At 40.3% G+C, this 24,613-nt stretch overlaps 1 protein-coding gene across 2 annotated transcripts in view; it reads left to right on the top strand.

Moving 5' to 3' along the window:
- Positions 1-24,613, top strand: part of PNPLA8 (patatin like phospholipase domain containing 8) — a 70,487-nt gene that overhangs the window by 3,670 nt on the left and 42,204 nt on the right. For both annotated transcript variants that reach the window (XM_039506441.1, XM_039506450.1), the window contains exons 2-6: positions 265-1,466; positions 1,864-2,013; positions 8,142-8,293; positions 11,544-11,638; positions 20,521-20,692. In XM_039506441.1, the coding sequence (XP_039362375.1) occupies positions 354-1,466; positions 1,864-2,013; positions 8,142-8,293; positions 11,544-11,638; positions 20,521-20,692 (1,682 nt within the window). In that variant the 5' untranslated portion in view covers positions 265-353. The remainder of the gene's footprint in view (positions 1-264; positions 1,467-1,863; positions 2,014-8,141; positions 8,294-11,543; positions 11,639-20,520; positions 20,693-24,613) is intronic.

The raw sequence follows: 24,613 nt of genomic DNA, 5'->3' as shown, positions 1-24,613 counted from the left end.
GTGGGGGCTACCTTTTGATTTCCTATAAGCAAACAAATATTTTGAGTGACTTTGGTTGCTGCTTATTGCCTTGGGGTGCATTTAAACTAATAACCTAACGTGGGAAGATTCTGCATGTCATTACCAAATACTCTGAGCAATAGCGTACCCCTAAGAACTTATCTCATTTGAATATGTTTGTTCCCTATTTAAATAGAAAACTAAATTGTATTAATTAGTAAACTACTCTTAATCTTTATTTTAACTAATGTTTCTCCATTTCAGGTAACATCATGAAGTGTGACTTTTTTGAGATAAGCTTTCTGGAGTGAAGTAAAGAAGCAACATATGAAAGACATAAATATTTATAAGTAATGTCAGTTAATTTGCCTTTAAATGCATATTTGTATCTCCTGATTAACACAAGAAGCCTTTGGGGGAAGCAGAGAAACAAGCAGCTGTACTACTTGTGTAGACCTAAACTTTATTGGAGGATTAGTCATGGTATTCCACTTAGAGTTTTTCATACAAGCAAAACTCAGTGTAAATGGACCAGAAGCAAAACACTGGAGTGTAGTAAACACATTTATAGCCATGACTTTTTGTATTATAGAGTTTCTAAACATAGCACTTCCTCTCCCAAGGGACTAACAAAAGTGAATAATCGTATGTCACGAATTAAGAACACTTTCGAATCTGTTTCAAAGGCTGTTTCTGGCACTCACAGTGAACTGGTTGCACGAATAGCTCGATTCAAGCCCAACTCTGGCATATTGGGGAAAGCATTTGAAAATAATGTTCAGGAAAACAATCTCCAGGTAAACCTAGAAAATGATAAACGAACTACATGTGCTGGAACTCAGGGAGATTACAACAATAGTCAAACTGTAAAGAACTTTGTTCACGCAGATGCAAACGCATTGATAAGTAGAAGTGGCACTAATCAAGCTACTTTAAAAGATTCTGTAGATATTAAAAACAACCTTTTTCATGTAAGCTACTTCACTACAAATTTTGGAGAGACTTACAACTTTTTAGCAAATCATATCAACTGGTACTTTGGCACTAATACTGTTATGGATCAGGAGAAAAAAGGAAATGCTTTTCTACAAGACTCCAAGAATGAACTCAGAAATAAACTTGATTCACCAGAAAGTGACATAATGAGTAATGAAAATAGGATGAGTTCAGCAGCCGCTTTAATTTCTGCTGCTGAGATTCAAGATGTTGAAAAGACAAATACTGCTCTTCCAACTTCCACTAAAAAGAGCATTGCAAGCTTCCTTTCATACCCTAGTAACAGTGTACAAGCTTTTGTAGACAGTTATGTAGGCAGTCTGGTCCCCAAGTTGAGATCTGAGACAAAAGCTGCCTCAGAAGATAAATCACAAGAATGCAAAGAGTCTTTGAAAGATGAAGAGGATGGTGATAAAGAGATCAAAATTGCAGAAGGGAAAGAAAAGCGTTTGTCTCTTCAGAGAGAAAAGGCAAGTATTTGCTTAGTATTTACAGATACTGGGTTTTTTAGCTACTATAGTTGTCAGAGGCATGTTATAATGTTATCATTTCAAAGCTACATTGAAATCTCATCTGCATAGGTGAAACATTGAATCAAGTTATTTGAAGGACTGTCACTGTGAGCCCGATCTCTAATAGGCTCTTCTAATTTATGTAAATGAAGAACCAGAGATCAGTTAAGTAAAAAAACCCAAACAAACAAAAAACCACCTTTCTTGAAGCCTGTAGTGGTATTCTACTATAAGCCATTCATCTCTTCTTGGAGTAAGCTAAGAAAACAAAAAATTTGAAAAAGTCTTGTCAAGTTTTGAATATCTCTTCTTGGAGCATTTCATATTCTTAATATACATATCTGTTTGTCTTTAGATTATTGCAAGAGTGAGTGTTGACAACAGAACACGGGCTTTAGTTCAGGCCTTACGAAGATCTTCTAACCGAAGAGTCTCTATCAACAGGATTGAAGAACTGACTTACCATCTTTTGGAATTTCCAGAAACCAGAGGAGTTGCTATTAAGGTACAAATCACTTTCACGCTCAACTTATCAATTACAGATAGATAATAAGTACTTATGTAATGACAGATGTTTTATCATAAAATAGATAAATGTATAATCTATCATTTTGTTTTTTCTTCTTAAACTGTTGTATCTTATACTTGTGCTATGTGAATATCTTCATTTTTTTTATTATTAATGTATTACCTCCAAGAGATTCATATGTAAGCCATCATGATTGGCAGTTAATGTCTGCTTTGGAGAAAACCTTGGACTTTTATTTTCCTATATGTTAATTGTTAAGGAATTCTTTAGTTCTCAAAGCAATACTGTGTACAGTGCCATAACAGAACCCCTATCCTAATTGAGGTCCTTTGTGTGCTCCTGTAATACAAATAATGAATAGCAGTAATAAACCCAATAGACTGTTCAGTACGACAGAACAGAAACTTTTCTTCATACAACTAAAATAAATTGAAGGCTTTTCCTGTCTGAGATAGCCTTATTTTGTCTTAATAAAACACCTTAGATTTTGGCATTGTAGTCCATAACAAACTAAGAATACCATATCTGTTCAAAACAAAAGGAAGAATTCAGGCAGAATGGCCCAGATCCAGAAATGGCCCAGATCCCAGATTTAGTCATTACTCTGATGCACAAAACTCCCACTCACCCTTCCCCTAACCCTGTAGGCATCCAAACTCAGTAGGTACCTAAGTTTCTGTCTCTGGGCATGTGTACCACTGTGTCAGGCAGACTTCCAGATGCCTAATCTCACACCTAAACCCCAGCACAAGTCGCAAACCAGGTAGAAACAGGTGTTCCCCTGCTTCTTGTCTACAGGGGCCTGATCCAGAAGGTGTGCTCATAGCACCCTTAACTCCACACAAAATGGCATGGGGGAGAAGGAGGCTACCCTTATAACTAGTACCCTACTAAATTCATGGGCCATTTTGGTCAATTTCATGGTCATAGGATTTTTTAAATAGCCAGTTTAAGATGTTGTAACCATGGAAGTCCTGACCCAAAAGAGGGTTGGGGTGGGGGAAGGTCACAGAGTAAAGGGAGGTTGCCACTTTTTTGGGGGCAGGGCTCACGTTATGGGTGGGTGACCGCCCATGATCAGTGGGACACCATGGTCCATCCCGCCTCCTCCCAACAGCCAACACAAAGCCTCTTGAACTCCTGAGCAGTAATAGTGATGATGAAATGCTAAGGGAAATTAGAGAGGCTATCAAAATTAAGAACCCAATAATAGTGGGGGATTTCAATTATCCCCATATTGACTGGGAACATTTCACTTCAGGACGAAATGCAGAGATAAAATTTCTCGATACTTTAAATGACTGCTTCATGGAGCAGCTGGTACAGGAACCCACAAGGGGAGAGGCAACTCTAGATTTAATCCTGAGTGGAGCACAGGAGCTGGTCCAAGAGGTAACTATAGCAGGACCGCTTGGAAATAGTGACCATAATACAATAGCATTCAACATCCCTGTGGTGGGAAGAACACCTCAACAGCCCAACACTGTGGCATTTAATTTCAAAAGGGGGAACTATACAAAAATGAGGGGGTTTGTTAAACAAAAGTTAAAAGGTACAAGGACTAAAGTGAAATCCCTGCAAGTTGCATGGGCCCTTTTTAAAGACACCATAATAGAGGCCCAACTTCAATATATACCCCAAATTAAGAAACACAGTAAAAGAACTAAAAAAGAGCCACCGTGGCTTAACAACCATGTAAAAGAAGCAGTGAGAGATAAAAAGACTTCCTTTAAAAAGTGGAAGTCAAATCCTAGTGAGGCAAATAGAAAGGAGCACAAACACTGCCAACTTAAGTGCAAGAGTGTAATAAGAAAAGCCAAAGAGGAGTTTGAAGAATGGCTAGCCAAAAACTCCAAAGGTAATAAGAAAATGTTTTTTAAGTACATCAGAAGCAGGAAGCCTACTAAACAACCAGTGGGGCCCCTTGATGATCGAAATACAAAAGGAGCGCTTAAAGACGATAAAGTCATTGCGGAGAAACTAAATGGATTCTTTGCTTAAGTCTTCACGGCTGAGGATGTTAGGGAGATTCCCAAACCTGAGCTGGCTTTTGTAGGTGACAAATCTGAGGAACTGTCACAGATTGAAGTGTCACTAGTGGAGGTTTTGGAATTAATTGATAAACTCAACATTAACAAGTCACCGGGACCAGATGGCATTCACCTAAGAGTTCTGAAAGAACTCTTATGTGAAGTTGCGGAACTATTAACTAAGGTTTGTAACCTGTCCTTTAAATCGGCTTCGGTACCCAGTGACTGGAAGTTAGCTAATGTAACGCCAATATTTAAAAAGGGCTCTAGAGGTGATCCCGGCAATTACAGACCGGTAAGTCTAACATCGGTACCGGGCAAATTAGTCGAAACAATAGTAAAGAATAAAATTGTCAGACACATAGAAAAACATAAACTGTTGAGCAATAGTCAACATGGTTTCTGTAAAGGGAAATCGTGTCTTACTAATCTATTAGAGTTCTTTGAAGGGGTCAACAAACATGTGGACAAGGGGGATCCAGTGGACATAGTGTACTTAGATTTCCAGAAAGCCTTTGACAAGTTCCCTCACCAAAGGCTCTTACATAAATTGAGCTGTCATGGGATAAAAGGGAAGGTCCTTTCATGGATTGAGAACTGGTTAAAAGACAGGGAACAAAGGGTAGGAATTAATGGTAAATTCTCAGAATGGAGAGGGGTAACTAGTGGTGTTCCCCAAGGGTCAGTCCTAGGACCAATCCTATTCAATTTATTCATAAATGAGATGGAGAAAGGGATAAACAGTGAGGTGGCAAAGTTTGCAGATGATACTAAACTACTCAAGATAGTTAAGACCAAAGCAGATTGTGAAGAACTTCAGAAAGATCTCACAAAACTAAGTGATTGGGCAAGAAAATGGCAAATGAAATTTAATGTGGATAAATGTAAAGTAATGCATATTGGAAAAAATAACCCCAACTATACATACAATATGATGGGGACTAATTTAGCTACACCGAGACAGGAAAAAGATCTTGGAGTCATCGTGGATAGTTCTCTGAAGATGTCCACGCAGTGTGCAGAGGCGGTCAAAAAAGCAAACAGGATGTTAGGAATCATTAAAAAGGGGACAGAGAATAAGACTGAGAATATAGTATCGCCCTTATATAAATCTATGGTACGCCCACATCTCGAATATTGTGTATTCACCTCAAAAAAGATATTCTAACACTAGAAAAGGTTCAGAAAAGAGCAACTAAAATGATTAGGGGTTTGGAGAGGGTCCCATACAAGGAAAGATTAATGAGGCTAGGACTCTTCAGCTTGGAAAAGAGAAGACTAAGGGGGGATATGATAGAGGTATATAAAATCATGAGTGATGTTGAGAAAGTGGATAAGGAAAAGTTATTTACTTATTCCCATAATACAAGAACTAGGGGTCACCCAATGAAATCAATAGGCAGCAGGTTTAAAACAAATAAAAGGAAGTTCTTCTTCACGCAGCACACAGTCAACTTGTGGAACTCCTTACCTGAGGATGTTGTGAAGGCTAGGACTATAACAATGTTTAAAAGGGACCTGGATAAATTCATGGTGGCTAAGTCCATAAATGGCTATTAGCCAGGATGGGTAAGAATGGTGTCCCTAGCCTCTGTTCGTCAGAGGATGGAGATGGATCGCAATGAGAGAGATCACTTGATCATTGCCTGTTAGGTTCACTCCCTCTGGGGCACCTGGTATTGGCCACTGTAGGTAGACAGATAGTGGGCTAGATGGACCTTTGGTCTGACCCAGTATGGCCGTTCTTATGTTCTTATGAGCCCAGGGATGGAGAGGGGCAGGGCGGGGGGTGCCCCAGCCAGGGTCTCGTACTGTGTGCCAGTCTTCAGCTGCTAGTCCTGGCGGAGCTGTGGAGGGACAGGCCTTCCTCTTCCCTTGCATGAGCCACTCCTGGGGCTCGGTCAGATCCACCTCCGGGAACCTCCCCTGGCTGCACTAGGGGAGGGGCAGGGCCCTGCAGGGGAACAGGAAGTCCCCATTCCACCATAGCCTGTCTGGGACTAGCAGCTGGAGTGTGTTTCACGTTAGAAGACCCCAGATGGATCGTCCCCAGTCCTGCCCCTCCCCTACAAGAGCTCTGCGACTGTGCTGCCTTCAGAGTCCAGCTCACCAGAGCCCAGAGGTGGGTCTGACTGGCCCCAGGAGCTACCCCTGCAGGTAAAGAGGAAGTCCTATCCCTCCCCAACCCAGCTGGGACTAGCATCTGGAGCCCAGCACATGGTGGGAGTTCTCAGCTGGGGTACCCGCAGCCCTGCCCCTCCCGTACAATAGCTAGGTATCATGGGTGAGATCAGATTTCACAGTCTGTTATGCATTATTCAAAGCCATGAATTTGGTAGGGTCATACTTATAACCTTTAGTACAATGTATAGGGTACTCACCAGGATTTGGGAAACCCCAGTTCACTTCCTCCCTCTGCTTGAAGAGAACGGGATTTCAACAGGGGATTCCTGCTTCTTAGACGAGTGCCTTAGCCACTGAACTACAGTCGTTCTGTCTCTCTAGCCTAATGCATATTTAATTGTTTATCCAAGGTGAAACAGCTTCAACAGGAGACCCACATCAGAATAGCCCTGATAGATGGGGAATCCCTGTTCCAACCCCTCTTTTGATCCAGGCCAAGGTCTCCCACATCCTGCAATGAGTACCCTGACCACTGGGCTAAAGGTTATAAGAGGGAACTCCTTCTCTTTCACTTCCCACCCAGACCCACTGGCTGTTTTGTGTGGAGTTAGCCAGGGGCCGCTGCTGTTCTTTCAAGAACTGGCTTATACACCTAAGATACCTGATTCCAGCAGAGGGTTCCCAGCTGTGCATTCCAAGCAGTGATAGGTATGTAGGCAGTGGGTATAATAGGTGTGTATATAAAAAGTTCAGCGTTCTTCCAGTGAGCAGCTTGGGGAGGTGCACTGCCTTTCCCATTCTCCGGCTGGTGTGGCTTAGGTCGGCCCTGAGTTTGGGGCTGCTGGGGCCGCCCCGTGGCTGGGCTGCTTGGGCTGATGTGGCTGGGGCTGGCCCATGGCTCGTGTTGGTTGGCCAGCACACTTCAGGCCAGCCCGGGGCTGCTTGGGCTGCTGGGGTCAGCACAGTGAGGCTGGGGCTGCTCGGGCCGGCACAGCTGGAGCTGGCCCGGGACTTAGGTCAGTTTCCTGGCGTGGTTGGCGCTCAAGTTGGTCAGCCAGTGTGGCTCTGGGCTGCCACAGCCAGGCCGGCGTGCAAGTAGGCCTGCTGCCACAGCTGGGACCAGTCCAGGGCTCCTCCAGTGGCGGGGAAGGGATTTTGGGGTTCTGATGGGCCTGGAGCTTTTCTGGCTGTGCGAGGCAGGACAGGGGGTGCCTGAGAGCTCTGCCTCAGGGGTGGGGTGGGGCAGGGCCTCGTGTGGATGGGGCAGAGCCAGGAGGCACCTGAAGGTGCCCACCCGCTGCCCAGGGGTAGGTACCTTCCTCCAGCCCAGAGATAGGCTCCTAAGTCTCTGAGGGGGCAGGGCCTAGGGTATTCCCCTCACCTCAGTGTCTGATATGGGCTAGCTTACGCATCTGCTCGCTGAGCCTGCTGGTTTTTGTGCATCCCATTTTCAGGCACCTCTCTCTCTCCCTCCATGCACTGTATAGGGAGCCTAGGTGTCCGGCCCAGGATGTGCCGATTCCGGTGTATGGCTAGGTGACTAGAATTCAGGTGTTGCAATGCTGAGCATTGCTATGCTTAAGTCCCTTTTTGGATCTGGGCCAATGTAATTACCTGAGTTGCTATTTGGCTAGTACACCAAAATTAACACCCTAACTCTAAAACCCCTGTAGCTGTAGTTGTAATAGATATTAGAAGTTTTTAACTGTTTCACCCTGGATTGTTGCATTGTGATATGAAGTTTCCCATGAATACACAAGACACATGGTATGGGACTTTTTTCTCCCCTCCCCACCCCGAGATTGTAAATCTCCTTTAAAAAAATAAGCGATTTTTTATTTTAAATTAAACTTTGCATTTAAATTTAAATTTTAAACTAGTAAATTAAAGGTGGAAGTTTTTTGGTATTAACACTTAGTCTAAATACAACTTTTTTCATTTCAACTATAGGAAAAAATAATTCCATGCTTACTACAGTTGAGACAAGGAATTGATGAAACTCTTCATGCTGCTGTTATGGAGGCTTTGGCTATAATTGGATATACAGATCCGGTGAAAGCCTGGGGAATTCGAATTCTCACTATTGATGGAGGAGGAACAAGGTATGACAGAAACTCTTTATCCCTTTGTAAACTGCAAATGTAGGTAAATTTGCAGTCAAACTCTAACCTCTAGAACCTGATCCTACAAACATTTGTGTGTGTGCTTAACTTTACATGCGTGCTTGGTCCTGTTGATCCCCCAAGATAACTCACCTGTGTCAAGTAAACTATGTACATAAGTGTTTGTGGGAATCAACCCCTAGTTTGTTTATGGAGGCAAGTAAAGGAAACAAATGTAAGTTTCTTGTTGTAAAAAGTCTTTCTGTTCTTAATTTATGATTGATCTTAATACTTCTGGTACCTGAGATTAGACAGTCTAAAAAAATTAATTTAGTTTTTTTAATCTTAAAGGGTTCCATTGTGCATTATGCTGTTTAGAGTGCGTAGTTGCTAATTGGTTGGAAGAATCAGCTTACAAAACTTCAAAATTGGTATAAAATGAAAAATACCCTCCTTCCCCCACACTTCCTGCACCCATCGCTTCTCAGCTGCACGGGGCGGGATCACTGTCCAGGGAGCTGCTCCCCTATCTACCCAATCCTGTGTATCCAGACCCCCTCATACTCAGACCCTCCCACCAGGCCTCACTCTCCCCTCCACCCCCACCCCTGTACCCAGAACCCCCCTGACGAGCCCCACTCCCCCTGCACCTGGACTACCCTGACAAGCCACCCACACCCAAATCCCAACCCTGCCGAGCCCCAACCACCTGCACATAAGCTCACACAACAAGCCCCTATGCATCCAGATCACCCTGCACCTGGATCCACCACTGAGCCACCCACACCCAGATTGCCCCTCACAGAACCCTCTCAATGCACACCTGGATCCCCCCACCCTAAGCTCCTTCACACTTGGATCCTGCCTTGCTGAGCCTGCCTGCTCACAGTGATCTCCCACCTCTGTGCAGCCAGTGACCTGTGTTCCCCAATGCCAGGCTGGAGCTTCCACATTTATTTGTCAAATAAAATTTGCAGAATTTTTCAGAATTTTAAAATATTGTGTGCAGACTTTTTTTTTTTCCCCCCCCAGAATGCCTTCAGGAGTAAAATTTCTTCATTCACATCAAAGGCAGTTATTTAGGACTAAGTCCATGGCAAGTTTTAAGTTCCAAAACTATCCTGTTTTGGTTACTTGAGAATATAGAAATCATTTTTTTTCTTTTTTTAAAGGATATGCCTTGTCACCCCTTTAGCATAACTACAAAGCTACTCAGCTGACTTTTGTTAATGTTTTCCTAAAGAAAATCACCATTTCACTTAGAGCATGAAAACTTCAATGCAAAAGGAAAAGTCTTGAGACAGTTGACATGGTGAAAATAGACTTATATAATGCAATGGCTCTTTTCAATCCTGTATTTCAGTGGTTCCCAAACTTGTTCCGTCGCTTGTGCAGGGAAAGCCCCTGGCGGGCCGGGCCAGTTTGTGTACCTGCTGTGTCCGCAGTTTCGTCCGATCGCGGCTCCCAGTGGCCGCGGTTCGCTGCTCCAGGCCAATAGGAGCTGCTTGGAGCAGCGAACCGTGGTCACTGGGAGCCGCGATCGGATGAAACTGCGGACACAGCAGGTACACAAACTGGCCCGCCCCGCCAGGGGCTTTCCCTGCACAAGCGACGGAACAAGTTTGGGAACCACTGCTATATTTAATTTATCTAGCAGTGATAGTATGCTCTAAACTTGACAGACGTTTGATGACAGGGTTCATTCCACAAGGAGTTTACATTCTAAGGACTGTTACTTCAGCCCTTTCTAGCATGAATAAGACTTGTGGGGTCAAGCTTAATTCAGACAATTGTAAGTTGCTGTGATGCTTTGGCAGAGGACCCATGAAGCCTGCAGCTCGTGGTCTCCAGATCATAAAAAGATAGCAACAGGCTCAGTCTTCATTAAAAATGGAAATGCCAGTGTAGTTTGAACAAAAGACACTCACTTTTCTGCTTTACAATTATACAAATATTTGAATATCTGCATGGTTTTATTATTTACAAAGAGACCAGATTAACTATATTAGAAACGGAAGTCTTTTATGTATCCATAGAATAGATATACATGAAGTGGGTGTGTGTATTTTTTCATGACATCTTGCCACGTTACTTTAATTCTGCTCTAGAGGGATAATCTTCAGGCTGAAAAGTTGTTTCTTCCTATTTATTCTTTAGACTCAGGGGTCAGAGTGCCAAGGGAAGTGCCAGTTGCCTTTTTGGGGGAAATCTGGCTTCCTGCCCACTAGGACCTGAATTTATTTTGACAACCAACAGCATAAAAATTATAAAGCTTCCTTCAAGGATTAGTTTCTTTTAATCACTATCATCTTGTCTGGTTTTTAAACAATGAGCTATAAAGTTGAATGACAACAGATTATTTCCCATTTTCTGAGACATTAATTCTACCCAAATAAAATATTCTAGTTTTTGTACTCAGTTTTAATTTTCTCAGGGCTTTACATTTTCACTATGCAGCCTTGACTTTTTTTCCCATGAGTTAGATCTGTGCAGTAGAAACTAAGTTTCTGAAAACAGGGGACTAAATTTCTACTGACTCAGTATAAAATTATTTGTAAATCCTTTAATTTTCAAGTATTTAGATACTAAAACTTGTATAAAACTTCATATTTTAATTTTATTTTTTGTGGTATGATTTCTAAAGCGGGGAAATAGAAAATTTGCAAACTTAATTTTATTTGGTGCCTTAAGGCAAATCTGCAAAATTCTTCAACTTTTAAAGTAAAATTTAAATGGATTTTCTTATGTAATCAAAATGTAAAATCAGTTTTATGGTACCCATTTGTGTTTCATCCACTGATATCTTAATTCTTTTACTTTAGTTTCCAGATAATAAAAGTTAGAGATGGAAAGTCGTATTAGATTATCTGCAGGATTTCTTCCTATGGGAAACTTTCTAGACAGGTTTTTAAAAGTGACTATTCATTTTGAGTACCTTAATTTGGCTTGATTTTCAGAATGTACCGAGCACCATGGAGCACTTCAGGCTCCTTCAAGGGCTCTTAACTTAGGCACCCAAAATCATTAGTCACTGGTATTTAACCTATACCTTTCCCTTTCTGATTGCATCCTATTACTCCTCATTATAATTGTCAAACTACAAAATTCCTCTTCCTCCTTTGTATTAAAATCTTGTAGACTTATTATGTCCTGTCTTAGTTGTTGCATATTCAAACTGTATACATGTTTAGCTCTGCGTAAGACGTAACCAAACTACCATTCTCAGTGATGTTGTTTTAATATGTTTCAGAGGTTTAGTAGCACTTCAGACTTTACGTAAACTAGAAGAACTTACTGGAAAGCCCGTTCATGAACTTTTTGACTACATTTGTGGTGTAAGCACAGGTAATTAGTATTCACATTATGGATTTTTATGTGATGAACTTAATAAAAGTAAAAATAAGAAAAAATCTTGTTTTTGAAAAATTGTTTTTTCCCTCAGGAAAACAACTCCATCATTATAAATGTAAGCCAGTTCTTTTGTTGGGGAATATTTTATTTTTTGGTAACCGGATGCAACTTTGAGAAGTTTTCTTCTGTATTTACAGCATAATTTAAGACCTAGGTTAAATGGCTATAATTTTTTGCCAAGTAGAATTGTAGGTGACACAAAGAATGCTAGTTTATTACCACGTGATTTCAATCTAATTTTATGTTGAGCCATCAAACTATGAGAGGAATTAATTTTTGAAGAAATAGCTCTTTAACACCTAGCTATCAAGATATTTGGTGTCCCATAAATACTGATGAGGAGTATTGCAGGTTTTGAGCAATACCACAAAGGGTCTATAGAAAAACAAATGTAACAGATGCAATAATATTAATATGTTATGTACGTACAGCTTCTTTTCTTTGATATTTAGCAGGTTTCTTGGGTCTTGCTGTTTTGGAAGGGGAATTGAAATCCACTATCTCTTTGACATCACATTCCAAGATGCTTAATAGATACATAATTTTATTGATGTTGTTCATAATTGTTATAAGGTTTGAATGACTAAAAATGGGCACCTCAGTATAGAAGACAGTACTTGTTGATCTGATTCTACGTTGTACACACTAAAAATATATAGGAAACTCAATTTTGCCTAATAGAACTTATAATTTTTTTAAATAAAGGGGATACTTTTTGCACAGAAAAATTATAAAGAACCTGTATCTGAATGATTGTGAGAGAATTGGTAAGGCTTGTCATGAATATATTAATATGTCAGCACAATATGTATTATGATTGTGTGTAAATATTATTACCATGGCTGGATGTTCTTTTTAAACATGCTGTTTCTTTAATAAGTGAGTGTCATGGTAAATATACTTGTAATCTGGGTCTTTTTTTAAAATAGTGTTTTAATTTTAGCTGTTTTCCTCCCTGTGTCCAGGAAAAAGCCTTGCTACTTGTTGAGATTCTTTCCTGTATATTAGCAGGAGTGGGGCTCTAGACAGCAGATGTCCAAAGTGCCTAAAGAGACAAGGCTGAAGATGTGCAGTGAATTTGAGGCTTGGAGAGAGGAAGCAGTTGTGCTCCTCCTCTGAGTTCTGGCAGCTTGTGGGAGGGGGCAGATAAACAGTTTCCTCTGCAAAAGAGAGAACCATCACAGGGTGAACAACAATTACGGAGAAGTGCTGAGCTCCTATTCTTCCTCTTGTCCCATGCCAATCTGCTGTCCTGGCCTGCTTGTCGCTACTCCTCTGGCAACCATTTGATCTGCCACCCACTTGAAGAGGATACAGCACCTATGTTTCCCTCCATTCCTTGTCTTATCTTCCCTCATAGAATTGGTTTTCCGTCAACCAGCCTCTTGATCTCCCCTTATAGTGGTCTCCACTATAATCATCTCATTCTTGGGAGGTGGTATTTCTCACTCAAGCTGCCATATTACGTTAGGGTGGGCGCCAAAGCTTCTTTGCCCATCCATGCTGTACATCTTAAGCTACTGTTCAAACAGCAGTGTGTTTATTTTCAGGAGCTCCTGCTACTACCCCATGTATCAATTTAGAAAACAACCTCAAGAGGGGAGCTTATGCTTCTCTCTAGAAAAGAAGAAAGGTTCCAAAACCATCTTAGTATAACAGTCTTTTTAAAGGCCAAAACTGACCAATTAATCACCTTGGTGTTCACTTTTCAAAAAGTGATGTCAAGCCCGTAACAATGTAATACTATTAAGGCTGATGTAAGTGGTATATTATAGGTTACAACACAATACAGCTTAGGTTACACAACTATATACTTCACTTTAGAAATTTAAGTACCTCATTTCTCCTGCTTTATATATCTCTTCCAATGTAATATGTTCCCAGACTATGTTAGCAGGCATGATGACTTGAAATATTGCAGTTTGACTTTCCATGAGGAAGTACTGAGTTGAATCATAAATATTAAAGAGAACTTCCAGATCTAATAGGCAGTTTCAAGTAAAGGCTATTTATTCATGTCTGAATACTGGTGACATCATAGTATAATTTTTGGAAGCCTTCTTAACCCATCCCTAACTTCACACACTCAGCTGACATCCCATTTACAAAATGAGAGAGGATGGCTCCAATCATTTGGTCATTATTATAAACACCATCTTCACCCAACATCCTAGACATTTTATATACATGGAGATCAGCTGACTGCACAACAAAGAACCAGACGGACTATCCGCTAATATCGGGCCAAGGGAGATAGAGCGTCCAATGGACAAAGAATTTCCCAAGTGCAGACTGCCATCTATCCATCTCCTCGCTGGTCATCTCTTACCATGAGGACCCCACACCATTCATTCTATAATAACTTTCTCAAGGTTATTTCCATCTCTACTCCTGATGTAACCAAAGTACACAAGTTTGCGCCTTTTGATTTCCAAGAACAGAGTCCATTTTTCTCCAGTAATATTTCTAACATCAGCATTCATGTATTCTGTCCAAAAATATGCAAAAGTCTTTGCCAGAGCCACATCTTAAAGGCTTCAGTTTTCTTCTTGTAAGCTGCATTAGTTTCTCAGGATTCATATCCATAAATCGCTATGGAAAGAATTAAGCTTTTCACCAATTGAATTTTCATGTATTTTGAGATGCCAAGTTTTTTCCAGAATTTCTTAAGGAAGGCCACGACTGAGCGAGCCATCCCATCCCATCTTTTGTTTTCTTTGGAGCAGTCTCCTAGGTTGGATGTGTATGATCCCAGATAAATAAATTAATGTGCTGCCTCTACAGCTTGACTGTTAGTCATGATGTCTGCTTGCATCTGTTGTTAATTGTGTCAATGTATGTGCCTTTTATTTTTGCCTATTCGGGAATAGTCTATATACTTCACTAACTATTGTAAAAGCAGCAAAGAATCCTGTGGCACCTTATAGACTAACAGACATTTTGGAGCATGAGCTTTCGTGGGTGAATACCCATTTCGTCGGATGCAAGTAGTGGAAATTTCCAGGGGCAGCTATATATATGCAAGCAAGAAGCAAGCTAGAGATAACGAGGTTAGTTCAATCAGGGAGGATGAGGCCCTGTTCTAGCAGTTGAGGTGTGAAAACCAAAGGAGGAGAAACTGGTTCTGTAGTTGGCAAGCCATTCACAGTCTTTGTTTAATCGTGAGCTGATGGTGTCAAATTTGCAGATGAACTGAAGCTCAGCAGTTTCTCTTTGAAGTCTGGTCCTGAAGTATTTTTGCTGCAGGATGGCCACTTTAAGATCTGCTATTCTGTGGCCAGGGAGGTTGAAGTGTTCTCCTAAAGGTTTTTGTATATTGTATATTCACTAACTATTGTTACAGACCTCCACGTTTGTTGCATTACATCAGTGGTTGCAGCAAAGAGCATTGTATCAGCATTTCTGAGGTCAATTAAGCAGTGTCCATCAATGGAAATCCCAGTTCCTTCCACTTCATCAAAACCTTCGAGGGCTTGTCTCATAATAATTCTGCATACATGTTGGAAAAACTCGGAACAAAATGCACTCAGTGGAAAACCACTTGCTGACACCCATTGCTGTTCACACCAGAGTCTGTTGTTGATAGTGGAGACTTGTGATAGTTCAGTGAGATGCTTTGGATTGCCCATATCTTCCAGTATCCTCCACAGATGATCATGTTGGATTGTATCAAATGCTTTGGAGCAGTCAGTGAAAAACACAATCAATGGCTGATTATACCCCCTGGATTTTTCAGTGTTATGACAGATATTTGCGATTTGATTATATGTGCCTTGTTCTTCTCTGAAACACTTGTGGTAGTGGTTCTACTTCTGTCATTTACCTGCCGTGATCCTGAATGAAGTAGAGCAAGGGTTGGCAACCTTTCAGAAGTGGTGTGCCGAGTCTTCATTTATTCACTCTAATTCAAGGTTTTGCGTGCCAGTAATACATTTTAACGTTTTTAGAAGGTCTCTTGCTATAAGTCTAGAATATATAACTAAACTATTGTTGTATGTAAAGTAAATAAGGCTTTTAAAATGTTTAAGAAGCTTCATTTAAAATTAAATTAAAATGCAGAGCCCCCTACCCCCCCGGACCGGGGGCCAGGACCCAGGCATTGTGAGTGCCACTGAAAATCAGCTCACGTGCTGCCTTCGGCATGCATGCCATAGGTTGCCTATCCCTGAAGTAGAGCATCACTTTACTCACAGGCAATATCAGGGAGATGGTACATTAGTTACTATACTCTTTCTGCCCTTTCCAAGGAAAGGAGATATAACAGATTCCCTTTGTGCAGTCATGCAGCCAATTTCAAGTCATCTATACATCGTTGCAAATTTTCCCCATGAGATCAAGACCTCTGTCACCAATCACTTTCAGCAATTCTACTGGTACACTATCTACTCTTGATGCTTTCCCTGGCTTCATTTTCATAATAGCATTTATCACTTTCTCTTGCAGTATGGATGACTTCAGCTCTGTATTCTCATTTCTGTTACCCTGTATTGTAAGTGAGGTGTACAGATTACATAACAATCTCTTCACCTGCATTTGATATCACCGTCAGTAAGAATCCAGCCATCATGATGATTTTTACAGTAGGTGGTGAGGAGAACTTTTTAGTAAGAAACGTGACCACTGTGGACATACCTTTTATATTATTTCTCTCTTTATAATTCTCAAGTTCCTCACATTTTGCTCTGATGTATTCCCTCTTGTCTCATCTAATCTGCCTTTGAATTTGTCTGCTCAAACTTCTTTTATTTTATCCTGCATTCCTCAGTCTCCAAGCCACTTCCTTTCATCCTGCATGGTTTTTTGCCTACTCAAACACCTTCATCAACTATGGTGCAGTCTGACACTGACTTTTTGAAATGTGTTTTGGCAGATTCAAGTATGCTAGTTTTCATTTTATTCTTAAATTCATTGGGGTGGTTCTCCTCTTTCACCTGTGACAAAGACTCAAACCCATTCTATACAGAAGTCATGTAATTTTTGTTGGCTTTGGACAAATCCAGATGCATTGGATGCACCAAAACTCTTATCTTGTTTTTACGTTATTTGATGCTAACAGTATGATGGTCTGACCTGCAGTCTGCACTTGGGAAAGTCTTTGTCCATTGGATACTCAATCTCCCAATATTATTTGATAGTCTGTTTGGTTCTTTGTTGTGCAGTCAGCTAACCTCCATGTATATAAATGTTTAGGATGTTGGGTGAAGATGGTGTTTGTAATGACCAGATGATTGGAGCCTTCCTCTCTCATTTTGTAAACAAAGACTATTGTTCCCATTACTTCTTTATGACAGCATATAGCTCCAATTTTTGCTTTTAAGTTCCCAGTTACAAGGATGATGTCTTTGCTTGGTGTTTTGAATGAGTGTCTCTTCAAACCATGTGTAGAACTTATGTACTGCGTCATCAGATGTTGTTGTTGGGTCATAAACCTGTATGATCGACATATTAAGTGGCTTAGTTCAAAGGTGAATTGTAACGAGCCAATTGTTGATGGGTTCTATCGAAGCGCACACTTGGATGTCTTCTCGGATAAGATAAATATAATTCCATATTCTGTTGCTTTCTTGGATCCTGAATAGTATGTGAAATGACCTCTACCATTTATCATCATGAAATGACCTCTACAATTCCATCATAGCTTTAAGATTCCACATACAGCTATCTTACATCTTTCCAAATCTTCGGTCACAATAGCGATCCTCCGGTCATCTATACTTTACTCTGATGATTAGTTTATGAAAGTTCAGGTCATTCTTTACCTTCGAGCAAATATCAGGCACTGTATTTCCTGAAGCATTTGGAACTGCAATCAGTACTCTTATATGGTCAGAACCTCTTCCCCAGTGTAATTTATCATGCCTTCTGGCCTGTGTGTGATGGAGGTGTTCCTCACCGTCGAGCACCACACATGGATCCATGTTACTGTGGAGATTATGGAAGAGGAGGACACGCATCAGGGCCCCCCCAGGGTGCCCTGGGTGATCGCCACTTCCCACCACTCAGCACAGATGTAATGAGGTTAAGTGGTGTCCGCATAAAGAAATTAAAACTACTGATTATTCGTCAAGAAAGGTTTTTAATGACTTATGGCTATAAATGTAACACAGACAGAATAGGAAAAAAAAGTTAAAGACCAGCATTGAATAAGGATTAATATAAATGGCAAATTATACTGAAGACAAGCACAAGTACAAGTAATATTATGCATCAGGTACTTACTACTGTTTTTAATACTGCAGCATTGATATAACCTGAGATTAAATTATTTCGACACTACCATCCTTAATACTGTAGCGTCAGTACAATTTGAGATTAAATCATCTCGAGCAACCCAGACTTCTTTACTCCGTTACCTTATTCTGCATGCAACCGGACTTTTACTTTAAAACCTTACCCTGCCGAGAATACGTTACCCTTTAGTCTACTGCTCTTTGCACTGGCCAGGTACAGATAGCCGGTGCAGTTCAAGTTTCCTTGGTTCAGGGGGTATATGTGAGCCTGACAAAGAGTGATCTCTTTTAGGTCAACACACACAAACCCACCTGAGGCGCTATACATTTTATCTTATCTGCCTGCCGTGTTTTGAAGCAGGTCAACCAATCAGGTTAGGCCAAATCTTTAATGTGGTTAGCATTATCGCTTTGACTGTATAATTTTATGCTTGCTTATTTTCTTGTAGCCAGTTGTTTTAAATATGGTTCAGCATAATGTGTTATCTGGTTGCAGTGCGTTTTGACCACAAGTCTTTTCCTTTTGCAAAGCTTGCTTTTTAAAGCTAATTTTTCAAGGCTCGCTTTGTGAAGCTTCTGGAAGTTTTAGGCCTAACACTGACAATACTATTGTTCATTTCAAGCTTGACAATATCCTTGTTCAAATTATACACAGTTACCTTTGTTCTCCCATGTTAGTTCTTGTGAGAGAAAATAGAAAAGGTGGTTTGCCATTGCCTTACCTGAGGTTTATGGCTGCATTGGTTAAATCGTAATTGAATTCTCCTGCCTTTTAGATGCCATTTCCTCTATCGGCTGTTGCACTACACTTCACACATGTTTGTCCATCCAAAGCCATTGGTGCTTCCTGAGACTTTGGCCAGTCGCAGGTGGTACCATCTACTGCCATTATGGTAGCAGGCTACGATACAGGCTGACCTGACCAGGCAGTATAGATAATATTAATCTGTGAATGCAGGATTTTTCCCTATTACATATTTTCTGTTCCTCTGAGAAGTCTAGTTTTTAAATGACTCGAGCAATGGAGCTTTGACTTCTTCCTTTGGGGAGATTATTCTACCAATTAGACATTTCATAATAACTATCTCAGTTATATCTAGGACTCTTTTTTTGGAGGGGGGAGGGATATTGAGCCTAAATTTTCTTGTATCCAATTTAATCTAATTACTCCTAATTTATACCTTTTTGCCTCTCCTTAACAATTTTTCTCCCTCACCAGCATTGAAACTCTTCAGATATTACTAAATTCTCTCCCCACTACCTTAATTGTTTACTAGTCAAATTAAAATCTGTCTCATAATTTTTTTTATAAAGGGAAATTAACACCCTGTCCCTGATACTGTGGCTCTACATATGAGCCCCCAATGGCATTGTTGTGGGTTTTTGGGGAGGTATGGGAGGGGGAGAGAGGTTCAGTCATAATATCACATTGCCAGTCCATATCTAATCTGTGGTCCTGCTGTTCTTTATATGTATGCATTTTTTGACATTACTGCTGTCCAAATATTCCCCCCACACCCTTTTTTTAAATATCTGTAGTTTTACAATATTTTTCCTGAACTGCACCAATTTGAATCCAATTTTATTTTATACCCAGTTTCCTAATGTGTATACAGTATATAGATTATGTATGTCCTCGCCCACATTTGCAGTATTGTCTGGTTTACTGTAGTATAAACTCTGCATCTGACTAGAGCTCAACTTCACTTCAATACATCAAAGCTTTTCTTTTGTGCTAGCTGCAAAGTGACTCTAGATTGCAGTGCAAGTAACATTTCTTAGTAATGATAAGGAACACTCCCTTGGTGTATTTGTGTTAACACAGTAGAACAAAAATTCCATCCTGGCATAGATGATGGCCCTGTCCTTAAAGCCACTGCTGTGATGCACTTGTCAGCATTGTCTCAAGTCCATTCTGTGGTATTCTGCAAGCATACTCGTCAAATATCATTGAACCTTTTTTCTCAGCAGTTCAGGGTCAGGCTATTTTGATACACGCTACGTGGCACTATGAATGAATGGCTAACTATAAATCAGTTGCAAATAAATACTGTGTATTACAAAGCACTCTAAGCTTTTAATTTTTCAGAGCTTTCCTGGAATCTTTAAATCTTTATTTAATATCTTTACTGAACTGATGAGTTTGTTAGACATTCTGTATGTAAAAAGTGAAAAATAAACAGCATGATTTGATTTTAGGCTGTTACATATAGCCTAGATGTCACATATTAGGTTGCCTTCTCAAATCAAAAAAGGGACTTAACTTGGTATTTATATCGTATTTATTTTATGTAATTTTTTGCAATAATAAATCAAAGTATATTTTATTGTTGCTTTGACAAAACTTTCCGTAATTTTATTGCTGAAAGTAAAAGCTGTCTCTATTAATTATGTCCCTCCAAACAAATTGCTATAATCTTTGAACAAAAAAAAAGCCTGTGACAAAAATGTCAATTCATACCTTTTAAAGGAAAATATTATAATATATGAATTATCATGGCTTCTGAAACTTATTATATTAAAATAAGTAATAGCATCATTGTGTCATCCCAAGTTACATTTCAAATTTTATTTCATTTTTTTCAGGTGCTATATTAGCATTTATGTTGGGGTTGTTCCATATCCCTCTGGATGAATGTGAGGAACTGTATCACAAGTTAGGATCAGATGTGTTTAAGCAGAATGTCATTGTTGGGACAATGAAAATGGGTTGGAACCATGCATTTTATGACAGTGATATCTGGGAAAAGATGCTCAAGTAAGTTAAAATGGACTTTAAATCATTTCTGAAAATCTGTGATCTCATTGCTGCTTTAATTATAAGCAAAAGTTTAAAAACACAGCTCTAAAAGGGCAGGTACATTATACCAGTATCTTTTGAAATAGCTGATTGTTTTCATTTAGACAAATATCTGAAAGCCTTTAATGCAATCATTCTTCTGTTTCCAGGGAGTAAAATGAGCTGTGATTTACAGCTTTCTGACTTTATGCTGAAATACTTTCCAACTTTGCTCATTCTGACTCATTACATGTCTGCTACAAATATTGCTAGACACATGCTGTGCATTTTCCGTACAGGAAAAGTGCTAAAAGTGAAATAATAGGCTGTGTCAAGCACCCCGCCTCCCATTTTAAATGCTACATTATGAATCTTCCTACCCATTGCCTTTTTCTTTAAAAAGAAAAAAAACACAAAAATATATTGTGATGAAACGATGTATCTGTTCTTGTGTAAACTCTGTCTATAAAGTGAGGAGCAGTTGGTTTTCTGTGTGTGTAATAACAGATAACAAATTAGGAAATCATTTGTTGAAGAAATGCATTTAATGTTTTTATATATTGATGTAGGGTTGGTTTTTTTATTAAATTGCTTCACATTCATTTTTAAATTAGTTTTAGTATTCATAATTCATTGTATATTGTGGCTTGCTTTTTTGGAAATAGTAAAGTTAAGAAAAACTAGGTAAACATTATGGAGGAAAATTGTTTAAATTTTAAACTTTTGGGCTCTTAAAAATGAGAGATGAATAACATTGATTATCTATCAACAATAATGACAAGCTTCCATATGTAAATTTGCCAGTACATTTTAATCCTGATTTTTCAGTACCCATTCTGTTTTGTTCCTTGCCTCTTTTGAGCAGCTTTTATGTTGGCACCCGAGATTGGGTATTACAATGTTATCTTCAGGTATTTACTGGTGAAAGCATTGAGTATTTGTTTAGAGGACATTCTAAAGCAGAGATGGACTAGAACTCCCTATTCATTACCAGAAAGGATCACTTTCGCTGGCTGCAAAGTCCTTCGATGATTATAACATTTCCTTGTAGAAAACTCAGCATTACATCTGTGTTAAGACAGTTGAGTATTTGTGAGTCAAGTTTGTCTCAAGCAGGTATCTGTAGATGGTAGAGTATATATAAGGTTGGCTGACACATTTGCTTACCTCAAAAAATTGATGCTCTGGACCATATCTGCACTACCAAATAGTATCTACTGACCGCGAGTTTCCAACTGTACATAAAGTAGAAGCAACTTGCTACCCAAACAGTAGTATAATGGAGAATTTGCCATATTGTGCTATTCTGGGAAGTCTGACTTCCACACCGTTGCTTTGAAAGCCACACAATATTGAAGGTAGCGTCTATTAGTAGAAAATTATACCTGAATTGCTTCACTATCCGGAAGAAGATTGGGGACATAGTTTAATCCTTGAAAACAAATGCTGTTTTAACTCCACATTCAAGATTTTAAAGAGATGAAAATCTGGAGCAAACATTTTACAATAATTTCTTTCTTCTCCAGCCTTACCTGAAGTGAAAAATATATGCATCTTCAGAGTTGGCCTTGAAATTGGCATAAGATGCGTATTTTGAGTGACAAAGTGTTAAAGGTCCAGTCTCTCATTGGCTTGTGATTTTTCTGTGGCTTTAGTGATCCAACTCTTGCATATTTTTCAGGTTTAGACAAGATGGAGTCAAGTGACTTGACCCACCTTGGGTTGGGGTATAGGATCACTGCAAGAGCTGCATGGTGGCACATTCTGCATGGAAAGATATCACTTAAATAAGAGCTTTTAGTGATTGCCCAGGTGCATTCCACTCTTAGTGTACACGCACAGTTGCCGGAAGTTTTCCCTCGGTGGTACCCATTGGAGTGGCTTGAGCGCCCTGTGCTGCTACATACTGCTGGCATTGGTGTAAAGAGCCGAGCCAATCTTAAGCCCTCTCAGTTCCTTCTTACGACCTGTGATAGTCACTGGAACTGTTCTTTCATTTGCAAGTTCTCTCAGTGGACTGTGTTCTCTTGTATTATAAATAGATAAAGTTATTAAGGTTATTATTATTTAGTTAGTTTTTTTGTTTTTTTTTTTACCATCTCAAGGTTTCCATCGTGGTGGTATCTGTTGCCAATGAGAAGGAAAGGCAGGGACATCAGGGCACAAGCCCCCAAAATCAAAAGACTCAAAGAAGTTAGACCTGTTTGATAGGAAAGTTCATTCTGCTGGGTGGTTGCAGCTCAGAATTGAAAACCAGCATGCACTTTTGGGCAGATATGACCTTAATTTATGGGACTCCATGCTGAAATTCAAAGACATGCTCCCAGAAGATGCTAGGCAGGAGTTCTCCTTGCTAGTGGATGAGGGAAAACTGGTGATGAGGGCCTCACTGCAAGCTGCTCTAGACATGGCTGACTTGGGCACCTGGTCCATGGCTTCAACAATGGCTGTGCATAGGAGCTCCTGAGTACAGTCCGTTGGGCTCCCACGGGAGGTCCAACGAGCTATGCAGGACCTGTCCTTCAAAAGATCCTCGCTCTTTTTGGAGCAGACTGATGCTAAGATCAATGGATTAAAGAACTTGAGGGCAACTGTACGCCCCAGCCCTTCCAGAAAGCACTTCAAGCCTTAGCAACTCCTATGGTATTCTATTCCAGTTGTCCGAAAGGACCTGCAGAGAAAGAAGGAAAGAAGGCCTAGATCACCTCTTCCTTCAACCTCTGCTTCAATGCATGTCCCACCTACACATCCAAGGGGTTCTAAGCAGGTGTTGGGATGGCATGCTTGAGGATGCCATACCAGTTCCCAGGATGCCAGACCCCATTTTTCCTTTGTTTCCCATTTTCTCAATGCTTGGTCCCATATCACCATGGGCTGTTGGGTGTTGAGTGCTATAAAGTGCTCCAGTTTGTTTCTACTCCTGCCTCCCTGTCCCTCTTTCTCTCACGAAGAACTTCTGGTCCAGGATATTCAATCTTTCCTTCAGGTGGAAGCCATAGAGGAGGTTCCTGAGAATTTAAGAGGGAAGGGTTTCTACTCCCATTATTTCTAATCCCAAAAGCCCAGGGAGATCGCAGATCTATTTTAGATCTGCATCATCTCAATAGCTATCTCAAAAAGATAAAGTTTTGCATGGCATCCATTATTCCCTCTCTGGAGACTGGTACACTAACCTTGGTTTACGAGATGCCTGCTTTCACAAAAAGTTCCTCAGAGTCATAGTGAAGCACTTGCATTACCCGATCACAATGCTTAAGTTGCTTCAGTTTGGCTTACCTGCAGCTCCTCAGGTGTTCACAGAATGTCTGACCATTGTAGCATCATTCCTCAAAAGACAAGGAGTGCAGATCTACCTTACTTGGACAACTAACTAGTCAAGGGCTAGTCCAAAACTCAGATTATATCCAGTGATCATTTTATTTAGTCAGACTTGAAGGCTTTAGGACTACTGATCAATGCAGCCAAGTCTATCGTTTGCTTGGTACAGAGGATAGAGTTTGTAGGGGCTGTTGGACACTACCCAGGTTAGAGCTTTTCTGCCAGAGTCCATATTCCAAGCTATTTGATCTCCCATGACCAACCTCAAGACTCATCCAACAACAATAGTCTGAAACTGAGAGAATTGTAGGGCCCATGGACTTGTATACATGTGTAGTACAACATACGAGGCCGCACATCAGACCCCTTCAGACGTGGCTAGACTCAGTGTATTCACCAAGTCGTCTGCACTTGGGCACTGGGCTGACGGTGCCTTTGCAGGTTCTAATTTTGCTGAATTGGTGGTTGAATCCTCTCAGCGTTTGTGTGGGTGTTCTCTTCTTCTGCCCTCAGCCATCAATTACTCTGGTTTCAGATATTTTGGCTCCAGGGTGGGGAGCTCACCTGGGACCCCTCCGAACT

Source organism: Mauremys reevesii, linkage group 1 (genome assembly GCF_016161935.1).
Source record: "Mauremys reevesii isolate NIE-2019 linkage group 1, ASM1616193v1, whole genome shotgun sequence".
In the NCBI taxonomy this organism is placed as follows: Eukaryota; Metazoa; Chordata; order Testudines; family Geoemydidae; genus Mauremys; species Mauremys reevesii.
The sequence above is the reverse complement of the archived record's forward strand: the minus strand, read 5'-3'. Positions and strand labels throughout refer to the sequence as shown.